General features: G+C 29.0%; 1 protein-coding gene across 3 annotated transcripts in view; it reads left to right on the forward strand.

Moving 5' to 3' along the window:
• Positions 1–27,237, forward strand: part of LOC129919708 (protein outspread) — a 206,269-nt gene that overhangs the window by 89,741 nt on the left and 89,291 nt on the right. For 2 of the 3 annotated variants that reach the window (XM_056000680.1, XM_056000683.1), the window contains exons 2-3: positions 25,327–25,350; positions 26,893–26,973. In XM_056000680.1, coding sequence (XP_055856655.1) covers positions 25,327–25,350; positions 26,893–26,973 — 105 coding nt within the window. The remainder of the gene's footprint in view (positions 1–25,326; positions 25,351–26,892; positions 26,974–27,237) is intronic. The other variant, XM_056000682.1, reaches the window with a different exon arrangement.

The raw sequence follows: 27,237 nt of genomic DNA on the forward strand, positions 1-27,237 counted from the left end.
TTTCAAGAAATCTCTACCGAAACAGCCTACAACAAATTGTGAAGTTAGCTTCAAATGAAGAATGAAGAGGGTCTTGAGAGAGGAGAGTAAGATTTCCTTTAGAGTGCTGGTAACACATCTCCTCAATTGGCAAATGAATATAGTTTTTTTTTTTTGGTTTGAATCTCTGGTTAGACCGAAATGGAAAAAGACGCACAGCACAACATCCAGAGGAGACAACAAAAGCAACTTATGTGATCCACTTTAGATTTGGTGGAGATTCAATTAGAGAGATCTTTGGATAAGAAAAATCGAAATAGTGTACACTTCAAATAAATGTAAACGGAGAGACAAGGAATGTTCTATGGGAGGGTTAAGTGATAGAGATAGGGAATAAAGAGTCGTGGTGGGTTCAAAATACTTAGATTGAATGGTCTTTGGAGGGCTAGTTGATTGATGGTGAGAATTTGATTTCAAATCGGAATCACAGAAATACTACATCTTTCAGAAAGCTATAGGTAAAATAGTGGCTTAAGTTGAAACAGAGATGAACTTAAATGCAACTTAACCTTTTAGGACAAGTTTGCAATTATTTTTCAAAGATGTACCTATATATAGTATAATTGATGTCCAAAAACTTTTTTTATGATCTTAAAAATGTCTGGAAAGTAATATTGTTTTAGACTTAAGACAATAGTGATTAGACATAATTTTCAATATTTTATGATATTGAGTGTGAATTATAGGAACGAACGTAAAATTATAGGAACGTACATAAAATTCATACAAAAGGGATACCTACCCTATCATGTGATTTAATTAAATTGTATCCTATAGAACTTGATGTTCCAAAATTTGATTGCTTAGTTGTATTCCAAATTTGGTGTCCCAACACAGATTCCTTAAAATCTTCATGTTTTGAAATTTTAAGTAAGTACAAACTTTGAAAATTCAAATAATTTACTGTTCAAAAATGCGTTTTACAATAATTTTTTACTATGTTCAAGAAAATGTGTTCCTAACATTAAATTTTTAATACTCAGAGATCTGATTTTTCAAATATTGTATTTTCTTAAGTTGATACAGAACTGAAATTATCTGTTCTAATTTTTGGAACTAAAAGAGCTTTTTTGATGAATAAGCCCAAATTGTAAGAATTAAAGTCAAAAATTTTTTTCTGCAAATTTTTGTTTTTAATTTTTTGAGAAAGTAAGTTCTAACATTATTTCTAATAGTCCAGTCATTTTAGATTTGGTTGTATGGAGGTCTGAGAAATAATTCGCAACTGCAATTCGGACTAAAAATATGAAAGTACACTAGTACAGGAACTAAACCCCCCATTTTCCGAACAAATGTCTGGACGACTTTGGCCGCCATTTTGTTTTGAACAGTTTTGCGACTATCGCTTGTAGTTCGGCTAGTTTTGGTCTTAGAGAAAAATGTTATGAGACAAAGTTGTAGCAAATTTTTTTTTATTTTAGGCTGTTTTTTTTTTAGAAAACTGCCCCTCCCGCATAAACGGGGGGAGATAGACCCCCCTTCCGATAGTAAAAAATACTTGTATTGAACCCTTCTTCAAAAAACTGTTATAAAATCTCGGCACCACAATTATCGTACTCTCCCCTCACCCTGTTTTTGCTAATTTTTTTATTGAATTTTTGTTTTAGTGAGGAAACGGCAACTCGGACAAAAAAACTTAGTATGAGACAAACATAGATAATTAGTAGCTCTTTAACTTTTAAAACAACAATTTTTTAATAAAAGTTTGAAAAAAAAAGTTATGGTGAATATAAAAAATAAGTGAGCATAGCATTTTACGAAATTCATTATAACTCCTAAATGGTAGGTTTTAGAATAAAAACTTACTTAACATTTTGTGTGGGAAATAAAATTTGCTACAACTTTGTCTCATAACATTTTTCTCTAAGACCAAAACTAGCCGAACTACAAGCGATAGTCGCAAAACTGTTCAAAACAAAATGGCGGCCAAAGTCGTCCAGACATTTGTTCGGAAAATGGGGGGTTTAGTTCCTGTACTAGTGTACTTTCATATTTTGAGTACAAATTGCAGTTGCGAATTATTTCTCAGCAAAAGTATAACTTGACTGGACTATAAAGTTTTTTTGGCATCATATCTGATTTTTGAAACTCTGAGCTTTGTACAAAAAAATGATTTTAACAATTTCTCTGAAATTTTCAAAATTGAATCTCGACATTTTTGTGCTTCAATACAGTTTTGTTTAGCTAAATGTTTAAAATGCTTGTAGGTTTGTCAAAAATGTGTAAAACCTCATTCTGAAGAACCAAAAATTATAATCGTTGAAAAAATAAAACTAAAAATTATTAAAATTTTTAGTCTCGATTTAAAAATATTCTTTTCTATTTGTTTATTTGAAAAATTTTAATTTTGAAATTCCATGATAGAAATTTTGAATTTTTTACATTTAAAATTCAAAAAGTTGTCATAATAATATCGAAGCATTTATATTTCCTTTTAAATACAAAACTTTGTTGGTTTTCGAAATTTTGAGTCCAAAATTTTTAATTGAATACTTTATTTTTCTTAATGTTAACAAAATTCTTTTACATAAATTTTGACTTAAGAAATTTAAAATTTTCTGTCGAAACTTTGCTTTACATCATTCTTGTGGTTGGATTCAGCTTCTGTTCTAAATTTGTTAATACAAATTTTTGCAATTTTAGTCTCGTTTTGTTTTCAGATTTTATCAATAAAATTTTGACTCTTTTTATTTATTGTTAAATTTGCTTTGTACATTTTTGAAGTTTATTTCATTTGAATTCGTTTTGAAAAATTTTAAAAAGTCTTATTTGGGATGTACTAAAATTTGAAATTTTACGTCAAAAAATTTCTATATTTTTTCATTTTATGTCAGCATTTTTCAAAATGAAATTTTGAGTCTTAAATTCTTGTATCAATGTTTGTTGCAATTTATGTCAAAATTCTTTAACCTTTTTGGTCAGAATGTTCAAAAATTTGATAACCATGTTTTTGGCCATTGCATATTTAAAAAATTAGAAGTCCAAAATGTGATTAATATTATTTATGCATTTTATTCAACAATTTTTATATTTAAATTTTGGTTTTGTACCTTCCAAAATCTAAAGATTCTGATTTTAATGTATTGCATGTTTCAATGCATGAGATTCGTTGCTTAACATTTTCTGACAAAATTTGTCTACCTTAAAAAAATTTCCTATTAAAAATTCTATTTCCACAACTTTGTATAATAATTTTTGTCTGCCACAAAGATTCTGTGTTCTAATTTCTGTTTTTTTCTTTTTGTTAGCCTTTTATTCCAAAAAATATGTGGCAATCTACAAAGCCTATTATAACCACCCAAATTCAGTGAACCATATTTCCCCAAACAAAAAACAAAAATCTACTACCGAATCTCTTCAACATTCCACCAAAACACCATTATCAAAAAAAAAAAACTTTATTTTTATATCCCACATTCCATAACCTAATCTCATTCCCCGCACCTTTAAACCATGTGTTTCTTTTCTTTTTTTTTTTTGTAAAGCTTGAATGTTTTATACGTATAAAGGTACTTCTGGTGGTCAAATCTAATTTGCAGTCATGGCACGCGGTGGTGGTGCCGCACCAGTTGCACAGTTTCGGTCTATAGGCCACTATTATACTTCTTAGTCTGCGTTTTTGTTTTGTTTTTTTTTTTTAGTTCATTTTATATAAATTTTTTTTAGGTAGGTCACGACAATCCCAAAACGAAACGAAACAAAAGATCGTTACTCATACGAAGTACGGGACATTTGTGTATCCCAAAAACCCACTGCCCGACAATGATTAACCATTCAACCAGCTCTCGACGACCATAGACTGTGTATAGTGTAGACCGACCAACCGGCACAACGATGTTAGTTGGCTAGGTTTCCATATAGATCGTAAGTATCTTTTTTGGTATTTTAATAAACTCACAAAAAAGATACAATAGATTGCAGGGATGTATTGTCGGAAAATCAAATTCATTCTTTAGGGCCCATAAGACGTCTTAGTTAAAATAAACTCACAGAAAACCTAGTAATCTTATTTTTTTTTAAAGAAAAATCGATAGAATCCACAGACGTTCTACACTTACAAATAATACGATCCACTTGTATTCCACAAATGATAAATTCTTGTTATCTGCATGCAATGTTCTTGCGTGATATTCAGAATAATGCGCTTTTCTCATATAAAAATATGTTCCACAAAATTAAAAAATATGATCCACAAATGTTCCACAGTTTAAAATACACAAAGTTATGCTTTACAAATCTAGATCTAGCCTTCTAGATAGCATTAAATACCTTATTTTGTAAATTTCCTACTTCACGTCAAATCCATATACCAGCACGTTCGACGTACCTACGTTCCACAAACTGCAAAAAAAGCTCACTCTTCTATATATATATTGTTTTCCACAATTTTCCTTTACAGGAAATTTAGTGGATTTTTTGATTACATTTCTCGATAATTTCAAATACGTTCCACAAATGATCCACAAGCAATAAACTTGTGTGTGATGACAATATGCAAAAATTTGTTAAGTTTGATTTTTCATCCTATGATATAAAAAGCAATTAAGTTCCACAAAATACGTTCCACACACCTACGATCCACAATTGAAAATATAAATATAATGGCCAGAAATGCCATTACCACAGTCAATTACCCATTTCCGAATGAAAAATATTACCATCCACATGCGTAATTATTGTTCCACGTACGATCCACATGAAAATTTTCATACTAAAAATGTGGAATATAATGTTGTGGATGTTAAATAACAAAACTTAATATAAAAAACAGTGGGGCCCTAAAACTTTCAAGGCTCTACTATAACTAACTCCGTTCCAGATAGAATTTTTTGATGCCTTGCAAAAGGTACACAGCTTAACACACACAATTTTTATTGGCCATTGTCTTGGTTGCGTATCTTAGATAGCCAAAGCCGAACTGTATAAGACAATAATAACTGTTTACTGGTTCACCGCTCTTTTTCTAAGGAGTGTATGAGAGTATAATACGACTAAGTGCGCTGTTGATGGCTGGCACGTAAGTTTCTTCTCCAAAACGGAATTACAACAACCGACAACGACGACAGTATGGCATGATTGTGGCATGAATCAGGTATAAGTCACAATATACCATCAGCGATTAGGTGGAACAAGGAATAGTTGGCAAAGAAAAAAAAAAAAAAAACGACGCATCATGAATGAAATAACCAAACCAACCCAATCCCACATCAGAAGCAAAAGATCATCAGCAAACCAACAACAACAACAACAACGATCAAGCCAAAGACTCAAAACCAAACTTCTGATCCAATTTCTCATTTAATATTATTATCATCGGCCAACCAAGTCTTGTGTGTGGACTGAACTGTGTATTGTGAGAGGCCCCATCAGAATGCGTGTCTACACGTGACATGTTTTTCTAAAATTCGTAACACTCGCCACAGATTATAAATGAAAGAGTCTGTACACATAGAGGCCTAGCCTAGGTGTATTCAACACAGTGAGGTCAATCTTGTGCATCTTGTGATGCTTTTGTCCAGGAAATGGATCTTTATGTGTACAGCATTTATACACTTTCTATAATGTGAATAGAAGTTAGTTTGCTAAGCAACTCTCATATATCTCCAGAAGTTGTAAAGGAGTCCCGCTTAAGAGTCTACATAGTAAAGTCAAAGTCAGAGTCAGTTTCCAACTTAAGTCTTAAGTGGAACAAATGACACTTAAAAAAAATATATATAAAAAAAAAACAGCAAAGAGGAATTGCCGCGTGAGGCATTATGGATTATGGTAAAGCAGGAAAATATTCCATTTGGAAGTTGGTTGCTTTTTGTAATGAATGGAGTTGTGCCGTACTATAAACCACGCCAAACTCCGCTTTTTAATAGTGAAGTGTGTTTTATGAATGGCGATTTGGTTTCTTGATGCAGTCTCCAAAGAAGTTGAAGTACGCGTTTAATGAACAGATGTTAAGTTTTACTTGGTTTTTTTTTTTTTTTTTGCTTTTTGTAATGAAACACGATACAGTATTAGTCTTGTTTAGCAATGACAAATAAGGTTAAAGAAGTCAGTTCTCTATACAAACTCTAGCCAGCAATATATCGCCAAGAACATGAAATGTAACACTTTAATTTTTGCACTTGACAGAAATGATTCTGACAGCAACGAGATATTGGGTTTGGGCATACTTTTGACGCATACAAATAGAAAATACTTCCCCATGAAATTATTATTTGAGTCTAAAGAAGCACAAATTGACAGAAATTGCCCTTCATTGTATTCCAAACTGGTGTCATGTAAATTTTAGCTATCGCATCGATGAATTAAAGACGATGATAAAATATGTGTAACCTCTTTTTCTTTCAATCAGCTGATAAACTTTTGTTAAATTCTATATCGATAAATTAAAGTATCGATATCGAACAATAATCGATAATCGATTTTATTCGTCGATAAATACTGAATTATTATGATAAATCGATTTATTAAACCAACGGTATTTATTGTCATATACATAGTAGCGATGTTTACTATCTATATCGATATCTATTTTGGTTTTATGTTTTGGAAAATTTTAGTAAAAACTACTAACTTTGGACGAACAAACTATCGAGATGTATTTTATCCATATTTCCTTACTGATCCAATCCCATTACTACATTGACACATGAAAACTCAATATAAACCAAAATATTGAAGGAAGTTCCATGGATTGGGTGAAAACATCGATATTTCGGAAATGAAAACGGTTCTGTCTATCGATAACACTGGCAAACAAAATTACACCTTTTTTTATATTTTATGAAGTTTCTTGATACTGTCTTTTAGTAATTTGGCATTACTGATTTCAAATCCACCCTCAGTTTTTTTAGCATCTTTAGTTTTGGCTTAGGATAGGGAAATGCTTAAATGTAGCAAAAATTCGATTATTGGGATTTTGAAACGAGAATAACTCGAAAACGCGAGCTGATAGAAACATTCTGATTTCGGATTCGAGTTCAGCGCAGAAAATTATTCTGTTTTTTTGAAAAAAAAACCGCTGTATGCTAAGAAAATGCTACAGAAGTACATAGCAAAAAATCGATTATCGATATTTTGTAACGGGATAATCTCGAAAACGCGAGCTGATAGAAAAATTCTGATTTCGGATTCGAGTTCAGCGCAGAAAATTATTCTGTTTTTTTGAAAAAAAACCACTGTAAGCTAAGAAAATGCTAAAGAAGTACATAGCAAAAAATCGATTATCGATATTTTATAACTAGACTATCTCGATAACGCGAGCTGATAAAAAAATTTTGATTTCAATTAGTGGGAATAGTTTTATTTGTTTTGTTCCTGAAACAAAACCACTGTGAACTAGGGAAATAATTAAAAAGTACATAGAAAAAAAATCGATTATTGAGAATTTATAACGGGAATATCTCGAAAACGCAAGTTTATAGAAAATTTTTGACTTTGAATTCTATTTCAGCACCCCAAAAACCTTTGGAAAAGTTCATCAAACTTAACCAGTGTAATAAATCATATCCAGCAATCATAGAGTTACCCCTGTAAATTTCAGATCGAACTTGCTTTTTTTTCGAAATACAATTAATTAAAATTTAATCTTATAAAATTAAGAATATTAATAAAATTATAAGACTTATTGATAAATGTGCAAATGACAGTTTCAAAAGCTCTCTGAATCTTGTCTATAGCTTTTCTTTCAGTGCATTTTTAGAATAATATAAACTTTAGAACGAGTTTAAATAAATTCTCCTGTTATTGTGACCTTATTTTGATCTCATTTTATTTGCCAAAATAAACTTGGCAAAGTTTTTATTATTTTCTCTTTAAGACTGGAAAAAAGGTCAATAAGAATGTCAACCAATTTTTTTATATCCATTCATTTCTCTAAAAAAAAAAACAACCCACAAGCAATATTTTATACTAATACTTGACTTTTTTTCTCTGTTCTCTTTCTAGGTAAGCATCATCATCATTCATCACTTTCGCCGTCAACATTCTAATTACAAATAAAATATAAAAATAATAAAAAAAAAAAAAACACGACGAACGAACTCTAATCAAATAAAAATCGAGAAATGAACTTTTAAATTGAAATCTACGTAAATTAAATGCTTAATTGGCAATTCTCACGCATCGTGTCTATTTATAAAAATTCTTAACCATTTTGACTGAGAAAAGAGCAAATCGACGCATTGAAGCAATATCTTCATCTGTCTTACTGACTGACTGACTGAATGGATCTTGATAAAATCACGATCATTACACGATTCACTCTTATTCGTGCAATAATTTTTTTTTAATTTTTTTTTTTAGTTAAACGAAATATTTCTCCATAAATGTATCTATGTGAATATTTTTCTATCTTAAACAACAACAACAAAAAAAAAGTTTATATTTATGAACTCAATTAGATTTTATTTTTGCTCTTTGTGTGTTCGCCATAATGTAAGATATACAATTTTTACTTACCTACACACAAAACTAAACAAACATTTTTATGTGCGAGTATAAGAGAGTGAAAACACTTTAGTGAGTGCATAGGTTGAACATGGGTGGATTTACAAATATACATTTATTAAGGTACTCTACAAATTTATCTTCATTTGAAAGGGCCCGAATACAATTTTTTTTTAAAGAGCAAAATTTCTAATTTTTTAATGAATACAAATTTTACAATGACTTTTTATTTAAAAAAATGTTAAAATATCAAATCGATTATTTCATTTATTAGTAACTTTTTGAAGAGGGCCCCACTATTTCCAATTTGGGCCTTAAAAAATTTTAGTTTTCGAAGTTTAATACAATATTTCTTAAAATCACACATTTAAAAAAATTATTTTTTTCTTGTAACAATAGTTTCCTTTATCCATTTGACAAATCCTTCCCTGAACATATGTTACATTGATAAAAGTCTTGCGTGTGCGCACACATATCTGGTCGGTCAGATGAAAACAATTTGTATCTTTAGATTGTTTTTCGCTGTTGGGATTTTTTTAATTTTTTTTTTTCGTTAGTATGTCGGTGATAATTGCCAGAGTTTCAATACAAAAATGAAAAAAAAAATACACTTCACATGATAGTGAAAGTTTTTTTTGCACAAAAAATAAAAGAGCAACCAATAGATCGAATAAGAGTGCAAAGGTGCTTTTGTTTAACAGATTTGCATTATGTGTTTCGTGATTAGAATTTCTGTGTTACTATCGATTTTAATTTTGAGGTATTAGTATTATAGAACAGGTAAAATAGGCATTAAAAACAAAATTATTACATCACTCATGAAACTTGGCTACGATTACTTAAGTTTTTAGGCATTTTACGCGAATCATTTAGTTTTAAAGACCAATTACAAATTTTACTGTCACTTCGAAAAAAAAACACCCTGTTTTTATGAAACATGATTATTCCTGCCCAACAATTTTATTTTCACTCAAAAAAACACCCTTTAAACCATGATATTCTTATAGACGCTTCAAATTGTAGTTTCCAATCTCAAAAGTAAAATAATTGCTGAATTTCAATAGGATACCACAACTATTACTTAGTTTTCCCAATAAACCCACATTTTCTCTACACACCTAAAAAAAAACACCCTTTCGCATGACAAAAAATGTATAAACTAATTTTGTTCGTAATTTCCACGGCAAAGACAACATTTTAATAAATTTCGTAGAGTAGGTACTTTTTAGTACAGGTAAAATAGGCATTTATAAAAAAAAAATTGTTACACTCATGAAACTTGGCAAAAAGTTTGCTTTTGGGATAAGAACCAAGTACAAAAAAAGTCTATAAAAAAAAGTTGGGTGGAAGGGTGTTTTTTCGCGGACAAGAGGGAGGGGGTGAAGGTAAAAAATATACTGAAAAAAATTGTTTGTTGAATATCATCATATGACACATGTTTTCAGGGTATTTTTTGATGCTGAATCTAATGACATAAAAATAAAGTCAATACGATTGCTCTAAGAAAAGTTATTTCCGATTAAAAACCAGGGTGCTTGTTTTTTGACCTCAACAGGTAAAATATAACCGAAACCCATGTGAAAAACATGCTACACTGACAAAATTTGGGATGAAGGTTTAAGATAAAACAGGGACAAAGGATTCATAAAGTTTTTAAAAATATTTTGCGTGAAAGGGTGTTTTTTTTTGATAGGTTAAGTTGTGTGTGAGAAAGGTATCATACCTAACAGCTAACTTATATTTTATTAATTTTTAAAACTTGTTGAAATAATTTTGGTTGGTATAAGAATTAACCCCTTGTAGCCCCATTTGACATTTCTGTAACAAACCGAAAAAGATCGCCCAAAAGCTGTGAAAAACATATTTTTATTCTTTTAAAGCTTCTTACTTAATCTTTAAGAATTGCTTTATCGAAATAATGCGCCATTTTTCTAATAAATAGCACCAATAGTTTTTAATTGGCAGTTAATGTTGAAAGTTTGGCTTTTTTGGAAAACAAGCAAATTTATGTAAAAACTACGAAATTCAGAAAAAATATTTTTCGTGCATAAACTAACGGGGTTTTATTTTTGGATTTTAGGAATGCGACTAAAAATAAATATTAGATAGCTTTTTGTTTGAATTTTTGCATTTATGTATATACAAAAATAAATTTATTTAAACTTTTTTTTTTACTGCGTAAATTTCGAAATAACTAAGCAAATAATGAATTTATTGAATTTTTAAAAAATACGTGTTTTATTATAGCTGAAGCCCTTTCGATTGACATTATTAATTTTAAAATTTACGATGTTGGGTTACAAGGGGTTAAGAATCTATAAAAAGTAAAAAATTATTTTGAGTGAAAGGGTGTTTTTTTTTTCAAGAAATGATGAAATTCGGAATTAGCACCACAAAAACTGGGAAAAAATTGTTACACCAATGAAAATTGGTAAAAATGTTTCATTTATAACAGAAAGCAAGAACTCAAAAAGTCTATAAAATCAATGGTATAAATGGTACCCTTACGAAATTCATTAAATATGTTCTCTTTCCCATGGGAATTACGAATAATGTAAGTCTATAAATTTTTTTTATGTGAAAGGGTGTTTTTTTTAGAAGTAAAGAAAATATTTGAAAAAGTGTGTAATACTAGATTAATATTGGTAGTACCCTATTGAAATTTAGCAATTATGTTACTTTTAAGATAAGAAAAAAGAATCTAAAGTGTTGCCAGGGTTTTATTTTGAGTGAAAACAAAAATGATGGGTCACCCTAATGAAATTTGGTGAAAACATTGAATTTGGGATAGAAAGCAAGAATAAAGAGTTTTCATAAAAAAAATTTTGCTGAAAGGGTGTTTTTTTTCGAAGAGACAGTAAAATCTGTAATTGGTCCCAAAGAGCCAATGATTCGCGTAAAACGTGTAAGAACTTCTTTATAAATGTTTAATTTGTCATCAAAACCATAAATAAAATGAATCAATAATAATAAGTCATTAAGATAACCCTAAACACATGTTGATTTTTAACAAACACCCTTCCACCGAATTTTTTTTATAGACTTTTTTGATCCTTGGTTCTTATTCCAAAAGCAATCTTTTTGCCAAGTTTCATGAGGGCAACAATTTTTTTTTTGTATTTGCTTACTTTTTTTTAACTATTTTACCTGTACTTAAAACAAAACCATGATTTGAACACAAAAACGACACATTTTAAATATACAATTTGTTAATTTATCAACACTATTAAGTGTTTAATTACTTTACTTATTCTCTGTTAGAAATTTTATTCCACACAAAATTATCACAATTACCTCAAATCAAATGTAATTACATTTAATAGGTGCAATTCAAAACAAAATTAAAAATTAAAATTAATTCATTTTTCGACAAATTGACTTTAATTTTGAAAAAAAAAAGATTAAAAGTCAATCAATAAAAGCACGTGAAGTTTAGAAATTATAATTTAAATCTATCAGAACGTTGATTTTCAGTCTTGAAAAGTTACTTCTACCGGTTCATTTAGCTAGTTTCGATTTATTCGATAGAAAAACAAATAACAACTTATTTTTCAAATTTCAAACTCAGATTTGATGTATTTAAAAAATGCAAGTCTTTATGTATTTTTCGCTGCATTTCTGGCTACTAAAATTGAAGCTACATTCAATTCCAAATTTTTGTGTTTCATTGAAAATCTCAACCAAATAAATCGATTTGAAAGTGTTTTTCTGTTGTCATCTCAAGAAATAATGTCTGTTCAATTCATTCGATTAGTTTCAACTCAAATTGGTATTCCAGTTATTCTCTCATCTGGAAAATCATCGTTTAACTTGAAAAGAAAATTCAATGAAAAAATTCTTAACATTGTACAATTTGATTCAATTGCTGATTTATTGCTGAAACATCGACTCTTGAAATATTTTCAACACCTTCGATCTTCAAAAACGATTTTTATGCTCGAAAATTCTTCAAAAAATGATTCGCAATTGAAAAATATCTTAAATTTCTGCTGGCTGAACAAAATGATCAATGTAATAGCAGTTTTTCAAGATTTCGAAACTACTTCGACTTATTTCACCTACAACTTTTTATCCAATTTTGGAGGATTCAAAATTGAAAAATTCATCTGGAAAAAGGAATTTGAAGTTTTTCCAAATCGAATGCAGGATCTTCATCAAGCAACATTGCCATTTTATTTTGTAGGAGCAAATCCAGGATTAATTATCTCAGAAAATGACAACGGTGATACGATTATTGGTGGATTCGTTGGACAAATTTTCAATACTCTTGCCAAAAAACACAATGCCAAATTGAATACTTTAAATATCAATACTTCAATTTCGGTTCGTGATATGTATCCAAGTGTTGTGAATGGTTCAGTTGAGATACTAGGTGGTTTTCCTTTACGTGTAACGATTCCGGCTAAATTCTACTCATATCCATTTACTTTGTATGATTGGTGTATAATGGTTCCAATAGAGCCGAAAATCCCTATTTACAAAATGTTTGCCTTTATTTTCCAATGGAAGGCTTTTGTTCTTATAATTCTGGTATTCGTTTTGATGTCTGTCTCACTTGGAGTAGCTGAAAGAATCTGCTCGAATTCTCATCGAACTTTCAACACACGCGGTTTTTTCATCAACATTGATTGTTTTCGTGGAATACTTGGACAATCAATAAATGAAGTTAAAAACGCTTCTTGCAGTACAAAAATCATCTACTTATTAATATTTCTGCTTGGAATTATGATAGTTACTTTATACGATGGATTTCTTCAGTCTTTTATGACTCATCCTCCAACTGAAAATATAATTAAATCCTTCGATGAATTACAATCATCTGGCTTAAAAGTCTACATTTACAAAACTGACTTCAAATCGATGCTAAGTCTTAGGCCTGATTTGAAGCAATATTCAAATTCATTTGTCATCGAAGAAAACTTTGAAACATTTTTAAAATTTCGAAATAATCTCAACACAAAATATGCCTACACACTAAATAGTGCCAAATGGAAGGTATATAAAAATCAGCAAAATTTCTATGGTCAACAGCAATTTCGTTGGTCTGATGAATTGTGTATTTTGAAAAATATACCAGCTTCTTTTGCATTGAATGTAAATTCAAATTTTAAAAATATATTGAATTTTCATATTTTTGAAATACAATCAGCTGGATTGATTGATTTTTGGATGAAAAATGCTTTTTATGAACTAATGGATTGTGGAAGAATTCAAAAGTTGATTTTTAATAATAAATTGAAATTTCGTTCGTTAAGAGTTGAAGATTTTAAATGGATTTGGATAGTTATGGGACTGGCGTATTTTGTTGGTATTTTGGTATTTTTTGGTGAAATTTGTTGGTTTAAATTTACAAATGGGAAAAATTGATGAAGTGTTTTTAAAGAGTTAATAGTTTTCTTAATTTGTTGATGTGTTAACAAAATAAATATTTATGTATATAAATTGTTTCTCTAAAATGTGTTTTATTTGTTCGGTATTAATTCATATTATGTGTGTTTAAAATATGACAAATAAAAATATTTAATCTATAACTTTTAGTCTATAAGCCGTCATTTCGAGGTTTACCCTTATTTTACGATAAATTTTTTAATTTAAAAAATAAATTTCACGACTGGGTCGCACGTTTTTTTCTCCAACATGTTAAAAGTTGTTTAAAATACAAAATATTTCTATAAATTTACATATAACAAAATATTTTTAATTTGATTTTATAAGAAATTTGTAAAAAAAAAGATTAAAAAATATAATAAAATTTTTTTTTAAAAAAATTTCCTAAATTAAAAAAAAAAGAAAAAAATTAAGTATGACCTAGCAAAGGTTGTAATTATTACTTTGTACATCATATTTCGGCAAGTAACCGTTTTTCAATGGTTTCACATTTCAACGATTTTTTACTCAGACATATTTCAGTCAAATTTATATTTTTCAAATTTTTTCCCCGTTTTTTAGAATTCGCAGATCGTTTTAAGCTGGTTTTTATAAACAGTTTTATTGTTCTATTTATTCTGGGTCAAATAAGTTTTTATTCATCAAAATCAGTTCGAAATTGTGGAAATTATAATTTTTTTACTCGAGAAAGAAATTTCAATTTATTGCAAAAAACAACAATTTTCATGATTTTTTGCAATTTCTTCAAAATTTTGAGTGTTTTTCGGCAAAACTGACTTCAGATTCGGATTCAATACGTCACACAGTGTGTCGTCCCCTTATGATTAATCACTTTTTTTTTTGTTAAAAATTAATATTTTTGCTATTAAAATATAATTAAGAAGTGTCAACTCATATGAAAACATTTTTATCTTAGAAAATAACCCAGGTTATGTATTCAAAATAAGCTCCGAAACATGAGTACCTCGAAATCGAAAATATTTTGAGGAATCTATGGGAATCTTTGAGAGTGTATATTTCACGTTTGGTAATTGTTTGAAAAATTTTGTTAATGTTATTTTGTTTATTTGAGTGTTGTTGTAAAACGTATAACAAAAAAATATTAAATTTATAAAATTATATATGAGTTATTAAAATTTCTTTGATAAATGGCCAAAAAAAAAAAAAATTAATTTTTAAACTTAATTTAAAAAAAAAGATATAAAATCATATCGATAATTTTTTTATATTATTTTGCCTTAGGCCTATACTTAATATTGGCAAAGTTTGGTCTGCTTCTGTTTGCGATTACCAGAGATATTCACATTTATGTGCTACGAGTCAAGTACTCAAAATAATTCATTTTTTGAGAAACATCTTCAAGGGGATCACAAAAATGAAAAAATCGATGTTTTTAATAATTTTTAGCCATACACAAGTAACAAAAAGCTGTTTATGTAATTAAAAATATTTTAAATATTGTTTTCAACAAGAAAAAAATTATATTTTTCTGCATACTAAATTTTTAATATAATTACTTGACCCGGCCACGCTCTACTGTGTATTATAGCGTATTTACCAAACTCGCCGGTATAAGAATTTACGAAAATGCAAATAAATCGTTATTTCAAAATTTGAAAGCGATTGACAAAAAACTATTCGAGATTTGCTATGAAACGCAAATAAACATACGATTTTTTTGTATAGAGAAGATAAACAAAACAAGTTGACTTCAACTTAAGATTTCTCAAAGTAGAAAAAAGATATTGAAAAGATTTAAACGGGCTTTAAAAGAAAACATTTAGTTCTTTTAGAAACTGTCACAAATTTATTTAAAATAAATCACCACGTTCAAGAACATAACCTCAAAAACTGTTAAAAAAACGACATTTCAGATTTTCTAACGGGAATATTTCAAAAACGTGATATGATAGAATTTTTCTGACTTCGGATTCGAGTTCAGCACACCAAAAACCTTACGAAAAGTATATTTTTGTTTATATACCTATATAAAAAAAAATTAATTTTGCTCACAAGTGGCTTCTTCAATAAATGTTAATTTCGTAAATTATACTAAAAAAAAAAGTAATAGGTTGTTTAATTTGTTAATTTGTAATTTTTTTTTCTATTCCTGCCATAAAAACACAAAAAAAGATATTAAAACTCCAAAAACTTAGCTGCAAGTATTTATGATAAACTTTTGTATGGGCTCGACACACTGTGCGTCATATGTATATTAGTCGACATATGTACAAAAACAAAGTTTGAAAAAAAATTTATGTTATCTAATATTAAAATAACTATAATTCTACTTACAAAAGTTTTCGCTGCAATCGGTGTCTTTAATAAAGAAATAATTTTCAAATTTAATATCTTTTGTGTTTCCTTAATCAAAAAGCTTAAAAACATAAAAAAACTCTTTCTGAATACAAAGTGTGTAATTCATAAAATAAAACAAAAGAGCTGACGCACAAACTTTTATTTGAAGAAACTGAAATCAAAACTAATATCATCTGATAAACAAAAATGAATATTCACTGTGGCGTATGCGTATTTTTTTTTATATTTGTGTTAGTATAATAGACATTTATTTGATCAGGACCAGAGGTAGCATTAAGGAAAACGAATTTACTTGTTCAAATGATGACAGATATTTTTCTCACAAAAAAAAGATATTTTTTTCGAAATGAAAACAACTCCCATTTGATATTGTTTTCCGTATAAATTGTCATTAATTTTAATTCATTCAACAAATCATTCCAAACATTTCTACATCACCTGTCAATCACTTGAAATAAGTTTAATTAAAAATAATTTTCCAATTTTTTTTACTTTCACTGCGATGACGATATGGTCTTTTTGTTCAAATATAATGAAAATGAAAGGACAATCACTTAAATATGTACATAGACAACCAAACATTATTATATCCCGTGACAAGTCTTCAAAACGTCACAAAATAAATTCATCAAGAATTCATCAACAACAACAATAACAACATTGACAACGACGACGACAAGGTATCTCCTCTGATGTCTGCAACTGCAATTCTGTGCAATGTCAAATAGAGAAAGAAACAACCCAATCAACACACAATCGACGACCGAAAGAGAAAGAGATTTCAAAAGTCAGACAACCAGACAAAAAAACAAAAAATAAATAAAAACACAAAATAATTGAAAACAACTTTTCAGTTTATCTCGGTTTTCCTCTTCCTTCGTTTCATCACTGTATTGCAACAATGCAGTTAAGTTACAAAGTCAAAAGTTCAAACGACAATGACATTTCATGATCAATTTGACACACAAGGGCACGATCAATAGATCGATCCCAGTTCGCGGTTCGTTTACGATATATCAGCAACTCTCGATCAATTTGGAGAGGGGAACTTTTGTCTTAAATTTATACTATTTGGCTAATGAATTAATGGTGAAGTCTCATTACCAGTAGTAGTTTTGTTGATAGACTGTAGACCGGAAAAAAAAAACAACCATCTCCTCTCGATTGCACGATCTTTATATTTTCCCAGAGATATGTAACTTTTTGGAGACACTCTCAAGAAGCGAAAGTACCAGACGAAATCGAAAGGAAATGTGAAGAATTGCAAGAAGTCAACAATCAGAATGAAACGAATAGAGACATCTTCAAAAGAAACTAGCGGAAATCAAACTTAATTGGTATCTAGTTTTTTTTTTTAAGTGATAATGATCAACAAGAAAGAAGAACGACTAAAAAGTTTGAGATTCTACCATAAAACACGACTTGAAAGTGAACTTTTGACACTTTTAGTTTGTGTCTTCGTTGAAGAGTTGGAAAGTTGTCGAAACTTAAAAGTGAATTTTTGATAAATTGACAAGCTTCAAATTAAACTATTTCCGCATATTTTTTGTCCACAGGAAGCTTAAAACTTTTACTCTAATCTCGTCATTGATTTAAGATTATCTCCAAAACTGTGTTAAACATTTTAATTGGATAATAAAATTCCACAAAATAAAAAAGTCACCTTTAAAGTTTGAAATTCCATAAACATACCATAAATTCAGAAGCTTTATTAGAAGAAGAAGAAGAAGAAGAAGCCCCCCTAAAGCCAAACAATGTCAAACAAAGATTTCACTTGTCCACCGCCATCATCATCATCATCATCATCAGCATTATCATGGGCATGCGAGAAGTTGCACTTAAGGCTTTGAGGCTAAAGATGACAACGAGAAGACTCAACGACGACGATGGTACTTTATGACGATGAAGATGTGAAGACGAGAAGAAACTCCAGACAAAGTCTTCAAGTATAGAGGAATCCAACAAACATTGAAGCTAGAAGATGAGATGTTGATGATGGAAAGTTGTTTGGCAACTTTTTTTTTTTTTGTGTGTTTTTCAGTAACTTCTTTTCCTATTTCACCAAACAAACTATTAAATGTGCGATACACATTGTGGTTAAGGTTTGGGTCTTTTTTTTTTTAATGATTGCACGTGTGTAGGCCCAAACTAGGCAATCCACAATGATGCTGATGATGATGATGGTGAATATATGTAGCTTATGAAACCATCGAACCGTTTTTTTTTTTTTTTTTTTTTTTTTTTTTGTGATGATGCACTAACTTTGGAGCTGTGTTATACGAGTTTGACGATAGTTAGGAAGGAAGGAAGTTGTGGTGTGTTGGTTGTCGATTGTCGATGCATGCAACGAACTCCACCTTGCTGCTGTTACTTTTGGCGGAAGACGAGAAAGAAAGACTTTTTCCACTTTCAGTCAGTCTATCGTTGGGGCTATTTAATTTTTTTTTTAAACACATATACACACTCACACTCTCCATATCCAACAACTGAAGTTTTTTCTCCTCTTTAAAAGACTCAAAAAGACTCGTGGTCAATGGTTAATGCTAATGTCGATTGTTTAGACGCGAGGAATTGAAATTGTTTGGCTGATGGAGAGTGCAGAGATTAAAAGGTAGGTAGGTGTCAACTTTCTCATTTCTTTGGTTACAGGTGTTTTTTTTTTGCTGTTGTTGAAGATAAATCTATTTTTTTTTGTTTCTTTTTGAAGTATTTTTACGTGAGATGGTTGGTTATTAGTATTTTTTTTTTTATTGAATATTTTTAAAGGTTTTTGACACATGAATATCATTAAAATTGATTTTTTTATTGTTTTTTTCGTTTTCTTAGTGTCGACAACGTTTGAAAATGTTTGTTTGTAGCGCATATATTTTTATGAAAGACTATTAACTTTTATTGGAATTCTTTTGTGGTTTTCTTTGAAACAAAAAAAAAAAAAAGAAGAAAACAAGATTTTTATACGTGATGTAGTGGAATTTTATGAATTTTTGAAAACAATTTTTTGAAGAGGGATTTATGAGTAGAATTTTGTTAAGGAATTTCATTTAATTTGAGTAAATTTTTTTTCTCATAATTTTGCACATAACTGACCAGGGTCAAAAAGGTAAAAATAAAGCTATTTTTAATTTCACTGTCTACGATAAAAATTTTTTGAAAAAAAAAAACAACTACATACATTTTTTTTTAGATCAAAAACTTCAATTCCTTGATTTTCTCAAAAATAATTTTTGAAAATATTTCACGTAAATTTCACTCAATACTATTTTTCATTTAAATTCGGTCCAATAAATTCTGGGCCAAGATTTCGCAACTTAAATCGACATTGCATTTGCAACTTTAAATATTCACTTAACTTGTTTTGAAATTTGCCAAATTTGTGGCTACAAACTGCTTGTAGAAATTTTTCTGATCATTTGTCAGAGCTTAAATTAACAATCCTACGAAATCAAAGCAAACAAAAATGGACTTTTTTCATTAGTTTTTGTCAAGTTCAATTGATTCAAGATCCTATAGGATGCTTTTCAGAACAGTTGCATGCTCTTTCAAAACCCAGAGTTTGACAAGCAAATAAAAACATCTTTTAAGACAACCACCTGTCTGTTTAAGTAGTTAAAAACAATTTTGAATAAGGCCTATCGTTTGCAATATCATTCCATTGTTTTTCTATTAATAAAAAAAAAAAACATGAAAAAAAAGAACGTATACGCCATAGTGAACAGTGAATAAAAAATGCTGATTCTACAATACTTTTCTTGCGGTTTTTTATTTACACTAAATCAAATAATTTTGCATTTCTCAACACCATGTTCCTTTTACATTTTACAAATTAAAGTTCGGACATCAGCTCTTTTGTTTTTCTTCAGATGTAAAAGAAAGCATTAGTTTTGCTTACTAATTCTTATGTTTGGAGAATATTTGATACAAAAATATATAAACTATTCAGTAAAGTCAAGTCTGACGAAAATTCATCGGCTTACGACAGTAATCCTTTAAATATTTTTTATGATATCAAAAGTTTTTGTGAATCATCAAAAAAAATCGCATGAATCATGAAAAATATTTTCTACTGAAAATGAAAGTGCACCATGTAAACAACATTTCCTGACATTTTAAACAGAATTATTATGATCCGTTTCGAATCTTCCATATCCCCTAAAATAAAAAAAAAAAACAGTACCCTCTTCTCAATCCTTTCCAACTCTTATCTTAACGACAAATAATTTGATTGAAATCCCGTACAATATAAAAGAAAGTGAGCCAATATTATTATTACAACGGCTATAACAGTCGACTGAAAATATTCTCAAGCCATTCACAGTATTTTATGCCTTTATTCAAAGTTAAATCAGCGTTAAAGATTGATCTTGATATTACTGTCAAAAAAAAAAGCTGCTTAATAAGCACGTTTTTCTTCGCTAATAACTACCTTTTGGTTGTGTATATATATTTTTTTTTTGTATGCACTGTCGAAACGCGTATACGCATTAATATTTTTTGCACAAAGATCATAAAAATAAAGTTCAAAAAAAAAAAAAACCGCTTCAGCACGAACCTATTATATCTCAATTTTTAGTACGCATTAAATCTGATGCCGGCTCTAAAAATTGACCAAGTTGCGAATCGAATGCAATTATGGTATCTCATCATCTCTGGAGTACAGTGGGTTATTTTGACATAAAGCATGGACAAAATAAAATTTGTGGCAAAGGATCCAATGTGAGAATATGAATATTTTACAACAAAAGTAGATCGTTTTGATGTCAAAATTTTATAATTTTGAAATTTTAAGTGTGGAAAGCATTCATTTATGACCTAAATTTGACAGATGTCAAACATTTCTCAACGATTTTTATGAGTTTTCCTATCTGCTTGGAAATTGTTAAGCCTTTTTAATGGTGTGGAACATAATGTGGAACGTATTTGAATGAAACGATTTGCTTCACTTTAATTTAATTCCCATTTTTTCTATTAAATTACCCCACTGTACGTACAACGCCAACAACGACACATGAATGCCTGGCAAAAATCATTCTGTCCACCTGACCTACTCATCGCGATAAATCATCTCTCTCGCCAAACAATGTGGAAAACGAAATGTAATCACAAACCAAAGATGATGACGGTTATCGGTGATGGTGATGGCGGCTGATCGTTTTCCGGTTCAACATTCATCAGAATTTCTGCACGCATACTGTGTTTTCAATGAAAAAAAAAAAAAAAAAAACAGAAAAATACCGCCGCTGATCGCAGCCCGCTCTAGCGGAAGATACGGCTTTCAGTTTGATATTTTTTCTTGTTTTATTCATTCATTAAACAAAGCAAGTTAAAGATTCTTGAGATCTACACTGGCTTTTTGTTGCTTTACCGACATTAAAATGAAAAAAAAAAAAAAAAAAAAATATCTTCACTCATGAACGAACTTTTTGACATTTTTGGCGGTCGAATGTTGTGTTCTGAATTTCAGCAACGTCGTCGTAAATGTTTGTTCAACTTTCTTTATCTTTTATCGGCGACAAAGCAAACGATGAAATATTTTTTTTTTTTTTTTTTTTTGTCAGATAAATCTGGTGGGAGAGATGCAAGAAAATGAAAGTGGACAAGTGAATCTCTCATCAAGCATTTTGTGGAATCTGAATTCTTTATAAAACTGGTTGAATTGGATTCTTTTCTCAAAATGAGATTTAAGACAAAAAAAAAAAAAAAAAACTTGTGGGAAATATCTTTATATTTTATTGCATTTTTTTGGGGATTGCATGGTTGTTATGTTTTCGATCAGATACGATCGACGGGATAAACTATGTAATTTGTGGCGCTTAATTTTTCGTGAGACTTGAGGAATTTTGATTGGAGACTTTTGTTGGCATGAATCTTTGGGCTAAAATCAACATTTTGAGATATTTTTTGTTGCGTGAGATATCGATCGTGCTGTCATGAAATTTTCATTGTTAAAAATGTAGGTATTGAAAATTAAAATACCACAGTTGTGTATCTCAAAAATAGAGCACTACAAAAAAAAAAAACTCTTAGAACAACTTTTTATTTAAAATTAGAACTTTTTTTTATTAAAAATTTTTTTTATTATTTTATTATTTTTTTATAATTTTTTATTATTTAAACCTGTTTTGTTTTCAAAAGCAATAAAAAATTTAAAAAATCACTCTGGTGTATACTTTTTTATGCAACAAGAAAAGTTGTTCACTGTGGTGTATACGTAATTTTTTTTTCAAATTTTTATTTGAATTTAATTTTAATGTATTTGAAAAGACAAAACTTACCTGAGAATAATGTTTGAGGCAGAGTGTAGCATATTAAATCAAAAGATTGTCGAAAGTGATTTTTTTCTTGTAAATTTTCAATATGTTTTAATTAAAACAAATTGTTTTTATATTATATTTTTTTTTAATATTTTTTTTTTTTAATCTTTTGTTATTTATCTATTTTTTTTTCTTTTCTTTTATTTTTTTCTTCTTGCATTTTTTTTTCTTAAAAATAGTTGTTGACCGAAAAACAAAACGAACAAAAATTCAATCAATTTTCCAATAATTTTTTAAAAGTTCAAATACATCGCTGATCAAAATAGTCTTTTTGTGCAATTATCGCTGAACTTATAACGGAAATTGATAATTATTTTAAACAAGTCATGGCTTTTTCCTCTCTTGGAAGATCGAAGATCTTTCACAACCTCCAAACCCAACCCATTCCAATTTCCTATTTAATTTTCCTATTTTTTTAATTTATTAATAAAAAAAAGAAGAAGTGACATTTCAAAGTGTACAGATAGAAACAGTAAAAAGCGAAAACGGTAAAAATCACTTTGTCTGATCAATAAACTTTGTCGTCGTCGTCGATAGTACCTAGTTGCCTTCTTCTTCTTCATCATCATCATCATCGTCGTGTTCGTGTTCGCGGTAAATGTTGACGATCGTATTCCCACACATAACCAAACCCTGTTTTTTTTTTTACTTAATTTTCTATGCTGTGCCTCATAGAAGAAGATGGTAACAAAAATTTACTGAAAATCAAGGAAAATGAAAAAAAAAAAAAAATTAAATGAAAAGGGAAAAGGAAGAAGCTCGTCAGGATGACATTAAACCGGTTCAACGGTAATAATAATTGTCCTCATGTCGTGACTTCTTTGACATTTCAATGTTGTGCGCTGCTTTATGTTTTTTTGCTTCAAGACAAGACAGTAAAAAAAAAAAAAGTAAACATGAGCAAATGAAGCAGCGGCGCGGAAGCAAAGTAGGTTTTCTGATGCGCCAAAGTGCATTTGTACCATAAACAAACCAACCAAACATAACGAACAATATGACTTTAGGGGCTTATTTGAGTTGAAGACGGATAATACCGGAAAGTAAAAGAGGAATAATGTCGAAATGGAATGTTGTTTAGACATTTGAGTCATTTAACATTTTATTGCATTTGATGGTAAGGTAAATTAAATGCACCGTTTTGAGTGGGATTCACTTACTATTTTTTTTTTGGTTGATTTTAACTATTTAATGGAAGAATAATGATATTTAACTGTATGGAGAAGAATCTTTTTTAAATGTTGTTATTTAACAATTTTGTGTATAAAACTAAAAGACAGAAAACTAAAAAAAATTACTTTTTTCAAAAGCAATATAAAAATGGAAAAAATGTTCACTGTGGTGTATACGTACTTTTTTTTTTTTTATTTATATTGAAATTTTTTATCAAATGCATTTTGAAAAAAAAAAGATCATAAAATGAGTTAAGAGCAAAATAAGGATTAATTGCTTAGATATATAAGGAGAAAAAACGATAGATCCACAGCAGATAGCCGAGAGTGGGGTTTTAAAAAAATGTTTGGGTTGAAAAAAAAAAAGGTTTTTTGTAACAAATTATAGTTAAAGATATATTTAATTAAAAAGAGTACTTACTTTATTTCGAATTTTTTTAATTTTTCCTCAAAAAATATTTAAAAAAAATGTTTAATTTTGATAAAGTTTTGTGAAAATAGGTCACCTTTTGGTTTTTTATCAAGAACTATCCCACCCGTGACAATAAGATGCTACACCGAAAAAATTTATTAAGCATTTTTTTAAAAACACAAACTTTTGTATATTAACACGCTCTTTATTAGTAGAAGCTACGAATGTCTTGTCAGTCAAAGCAACTATCCCACCTCAAAATCGTTATTTTCGAATCCCACCCGTGGCAGTTGAAAATTCGCTGTTTAAAAAAAAATCAAATTGATACATTTTTCTTTGACCAGTTTATTTAATCAACAAATTTTAATGTTGGTGTAGAATTTAAAAACAAGAAAATAATAATTGTAGATGTGTCCCACCCGTGACGATTGTGGAAAATTTGAAAATATCTTAGTGATCAATGGAAATATAGTATAATAATGTTCAACCGATCTACTGTCAAATGGAAGAAAAAAAAACTTTGTTTAAAATCATAAGTTATTGAAAAAAAAAAATAAAATTATCTCTTTCTACTACACAAAAACAATTTAGTGTTAGTTTAAAGCGTTTTGGTACTAGAAGTATTCAATTCATATCAATATCAGTGCAGTTTTTTTATGATTATGGAACCAAACAAATTTCTGGTACTTAAATATTAAATCTACTTCTCCTGATACAAAAAATATGACTTATGAAAGTTTAAATTGAGCCAAGTGCCAACATTTTTTTAAGGAATAATCTTTTTTATCAAAAAACAAAACCGACTTCCATGGATCAAAACTGGGTTTTATGTTTTTTCTAATAGTTCCTATGTCAATAATTGAACGAAATTGAAACGGGACCACATTGCAGCCACCAGCTTTCCAAAACAAAAAGAATTATCAAAATTGGTTCACTCAGTCCAAAGTTATGAGGTAACAAACATAAAAAAAAAAAAAAAAAAAAATACAGGCGAATTGAATACCTCCTCCTTTTTGGAAGTCGGTAAAAATTATACAAATTAGATGTAAACCCCTTTAAGTTATAAAGGTATAAAAGTTAAAATTGATTGGTTTGTAAGGCATTCTGGAAAAAAAAAACGATATAACGAAAATTTGAGATACCGTTTAACATTGTAGAATTTTGTCTTTTGTTTTTTTTTTTCTGACAAATTTCAAATGATTTTTTAAGCGAGTAATAACAAATTTATCTATTTTTACATGTCTAGCCGGTAACTCCGCCTATAACTCCTGTAAGTACATAAATAAAAATGTAGTAAAAACAACTTTTGAAAAATTTTAATTTTACAATAGGAACTGGTTAAATTAAATAGATGCATCAAACAAAACATTACAATGCTTGGAATATTTTAGTTTCACTCATTTCATCTAGAAAAGTAATATTTTTCTTTATATTTTGATTGTCAAGGTTCTTTAAGTTTATCTTTTAATTCAAGCCATTTGGTTAAACAAAAAATTTTGGATAAATTATATTTTTTGAGTAATATTGTACTATTTTTTAAGTTGGCTGAATTTTTAAATTTTTATAGCTTACTTTAATTATAATAGAAAACACACCTAAATATTAAATTTGCCCAATATTTTTCTTCGGCCAAAACCACCAGCACAGCAGCGGTGGCAATCGTTATTCCAAATAGATTTTGCACGAACATTTATTTTTTGTATTTTTATTGTGCGAATTCAGTACGAAGTCGTGACTAAATGAGTCATCATCATCATCATTAACTTGCATAGTATAAGTCAGTGCAGTAACTTCTTAAAAAAAATAAAATAAAAAAAAACAGACAAAATTGTCTGCCAATTTAAAATGGGACACATGGTTGGTGGTTTAGTTTGGCTAGACTCCAATTCGTGTCTAGTCTAACAGCAGTTATTCTCTACACTAGCAACGTTGTACACAGTAGCAAAATTTGATCGCCCCCAAGTGGCAGGCATGTTGTAATTTTTGAGCCTCTCTCGAAACGAAACGCGATCCGTATCCGAATCTATTAGAACTAAACAACGAACAACAACAACAAAAAAAAAAAAAAAATAAAATTACCAACACACTAACTCTACTTAATGGTGATTTATGGGAATTTAAATGGCCCCAATAGGTTTGCCCGATTGTTAGTGTTTTATTTTTTTATTTTTTTTTTTTTTGTTTTTACTTTTATATCTTTTCATGTCTAGAGAATTCTAATTTTATAAAACTGGGGCTATTTTTAAGTTTTTTATTTTTTTTTTTGATTATTTTTTTAAGGGACAAGTTGATTGGATTTTGATTATTGGTAATTGTAACCTTTTAGGGCGCCATTAAACACACAATTTGCAATGACTTCAAATGAGACAATAGAAGTCTCTAATTTGTTTTAAAATTGATGCAGTTTTTTCTGCTAGAGAACAAATAAATATCATTCAGTATTGTATTTTTGTTGATTGATTTATTATTTGTTTATTTATTTAGCACAACGAATGATTCGATTAGCACACACGGCCTTAATACCTACTGAGACGTTATATAGACAAGCCTTTAAGTTATTATTTTTGATTTTTGAATGAAAACAACTTTTGAATTCACTGACATTAATTTATTCATATTGATCTAGCGCCATCTAGAATTATTGAGTAATGCTATTGTATCATTTATAAAAAAAGGTGTGTTTTTTTTAGAAAAAAGTTAGATACTTTCTCATTTCAAACACGCTAATAAATAAAATCATTTTTAAACTTTTTTTTAAATTTTATTTAAACACAATTAATTAAAATTTTAATTTTTTTAATTTCAATTCTAGGCATCACGGAAAGTGTCCAAATGCGGTTATTTGTTTGTTGCACCCGACTGGGATTTCAACAACCCTCTCTACAGAACTAAGGTAAGTCCCAAAAACTTTTTTTTCTTTGATAACTCGATTTAAAATTTAGAGAATAATTTAAAAAGTTGTTATTAGATTTTTAAAAAAATTAAAAATCTTTTTTTTTTTTGAAAAATCAATTTTTCTTAAACGGACCAAGTTTTTTTGAAATGTTGTTTTTATTTGTGTCGATTAATATTTTTTCTGACCACTTTTTTTTTTTGGAAATTTGTATTTATTAAAAACTTTTTTTTTTTAATCGACTTCAACAATTTAAGCAATTTT

The sequence above is a fragment of the Episyrphus balteatus genome, chromosome 4, assembly GCF_945859705.1.
Source record: "Episyrphus balteatus chromosome 4, idEpiBalt1.1, whole genome shotgun sequence".
Lineage (NCBI taxonomy): Eukaryota > Metazoa > Arthropoda > Insecta > Diptera > Syrphidae > Episyrphus > Episyrphus balteatus.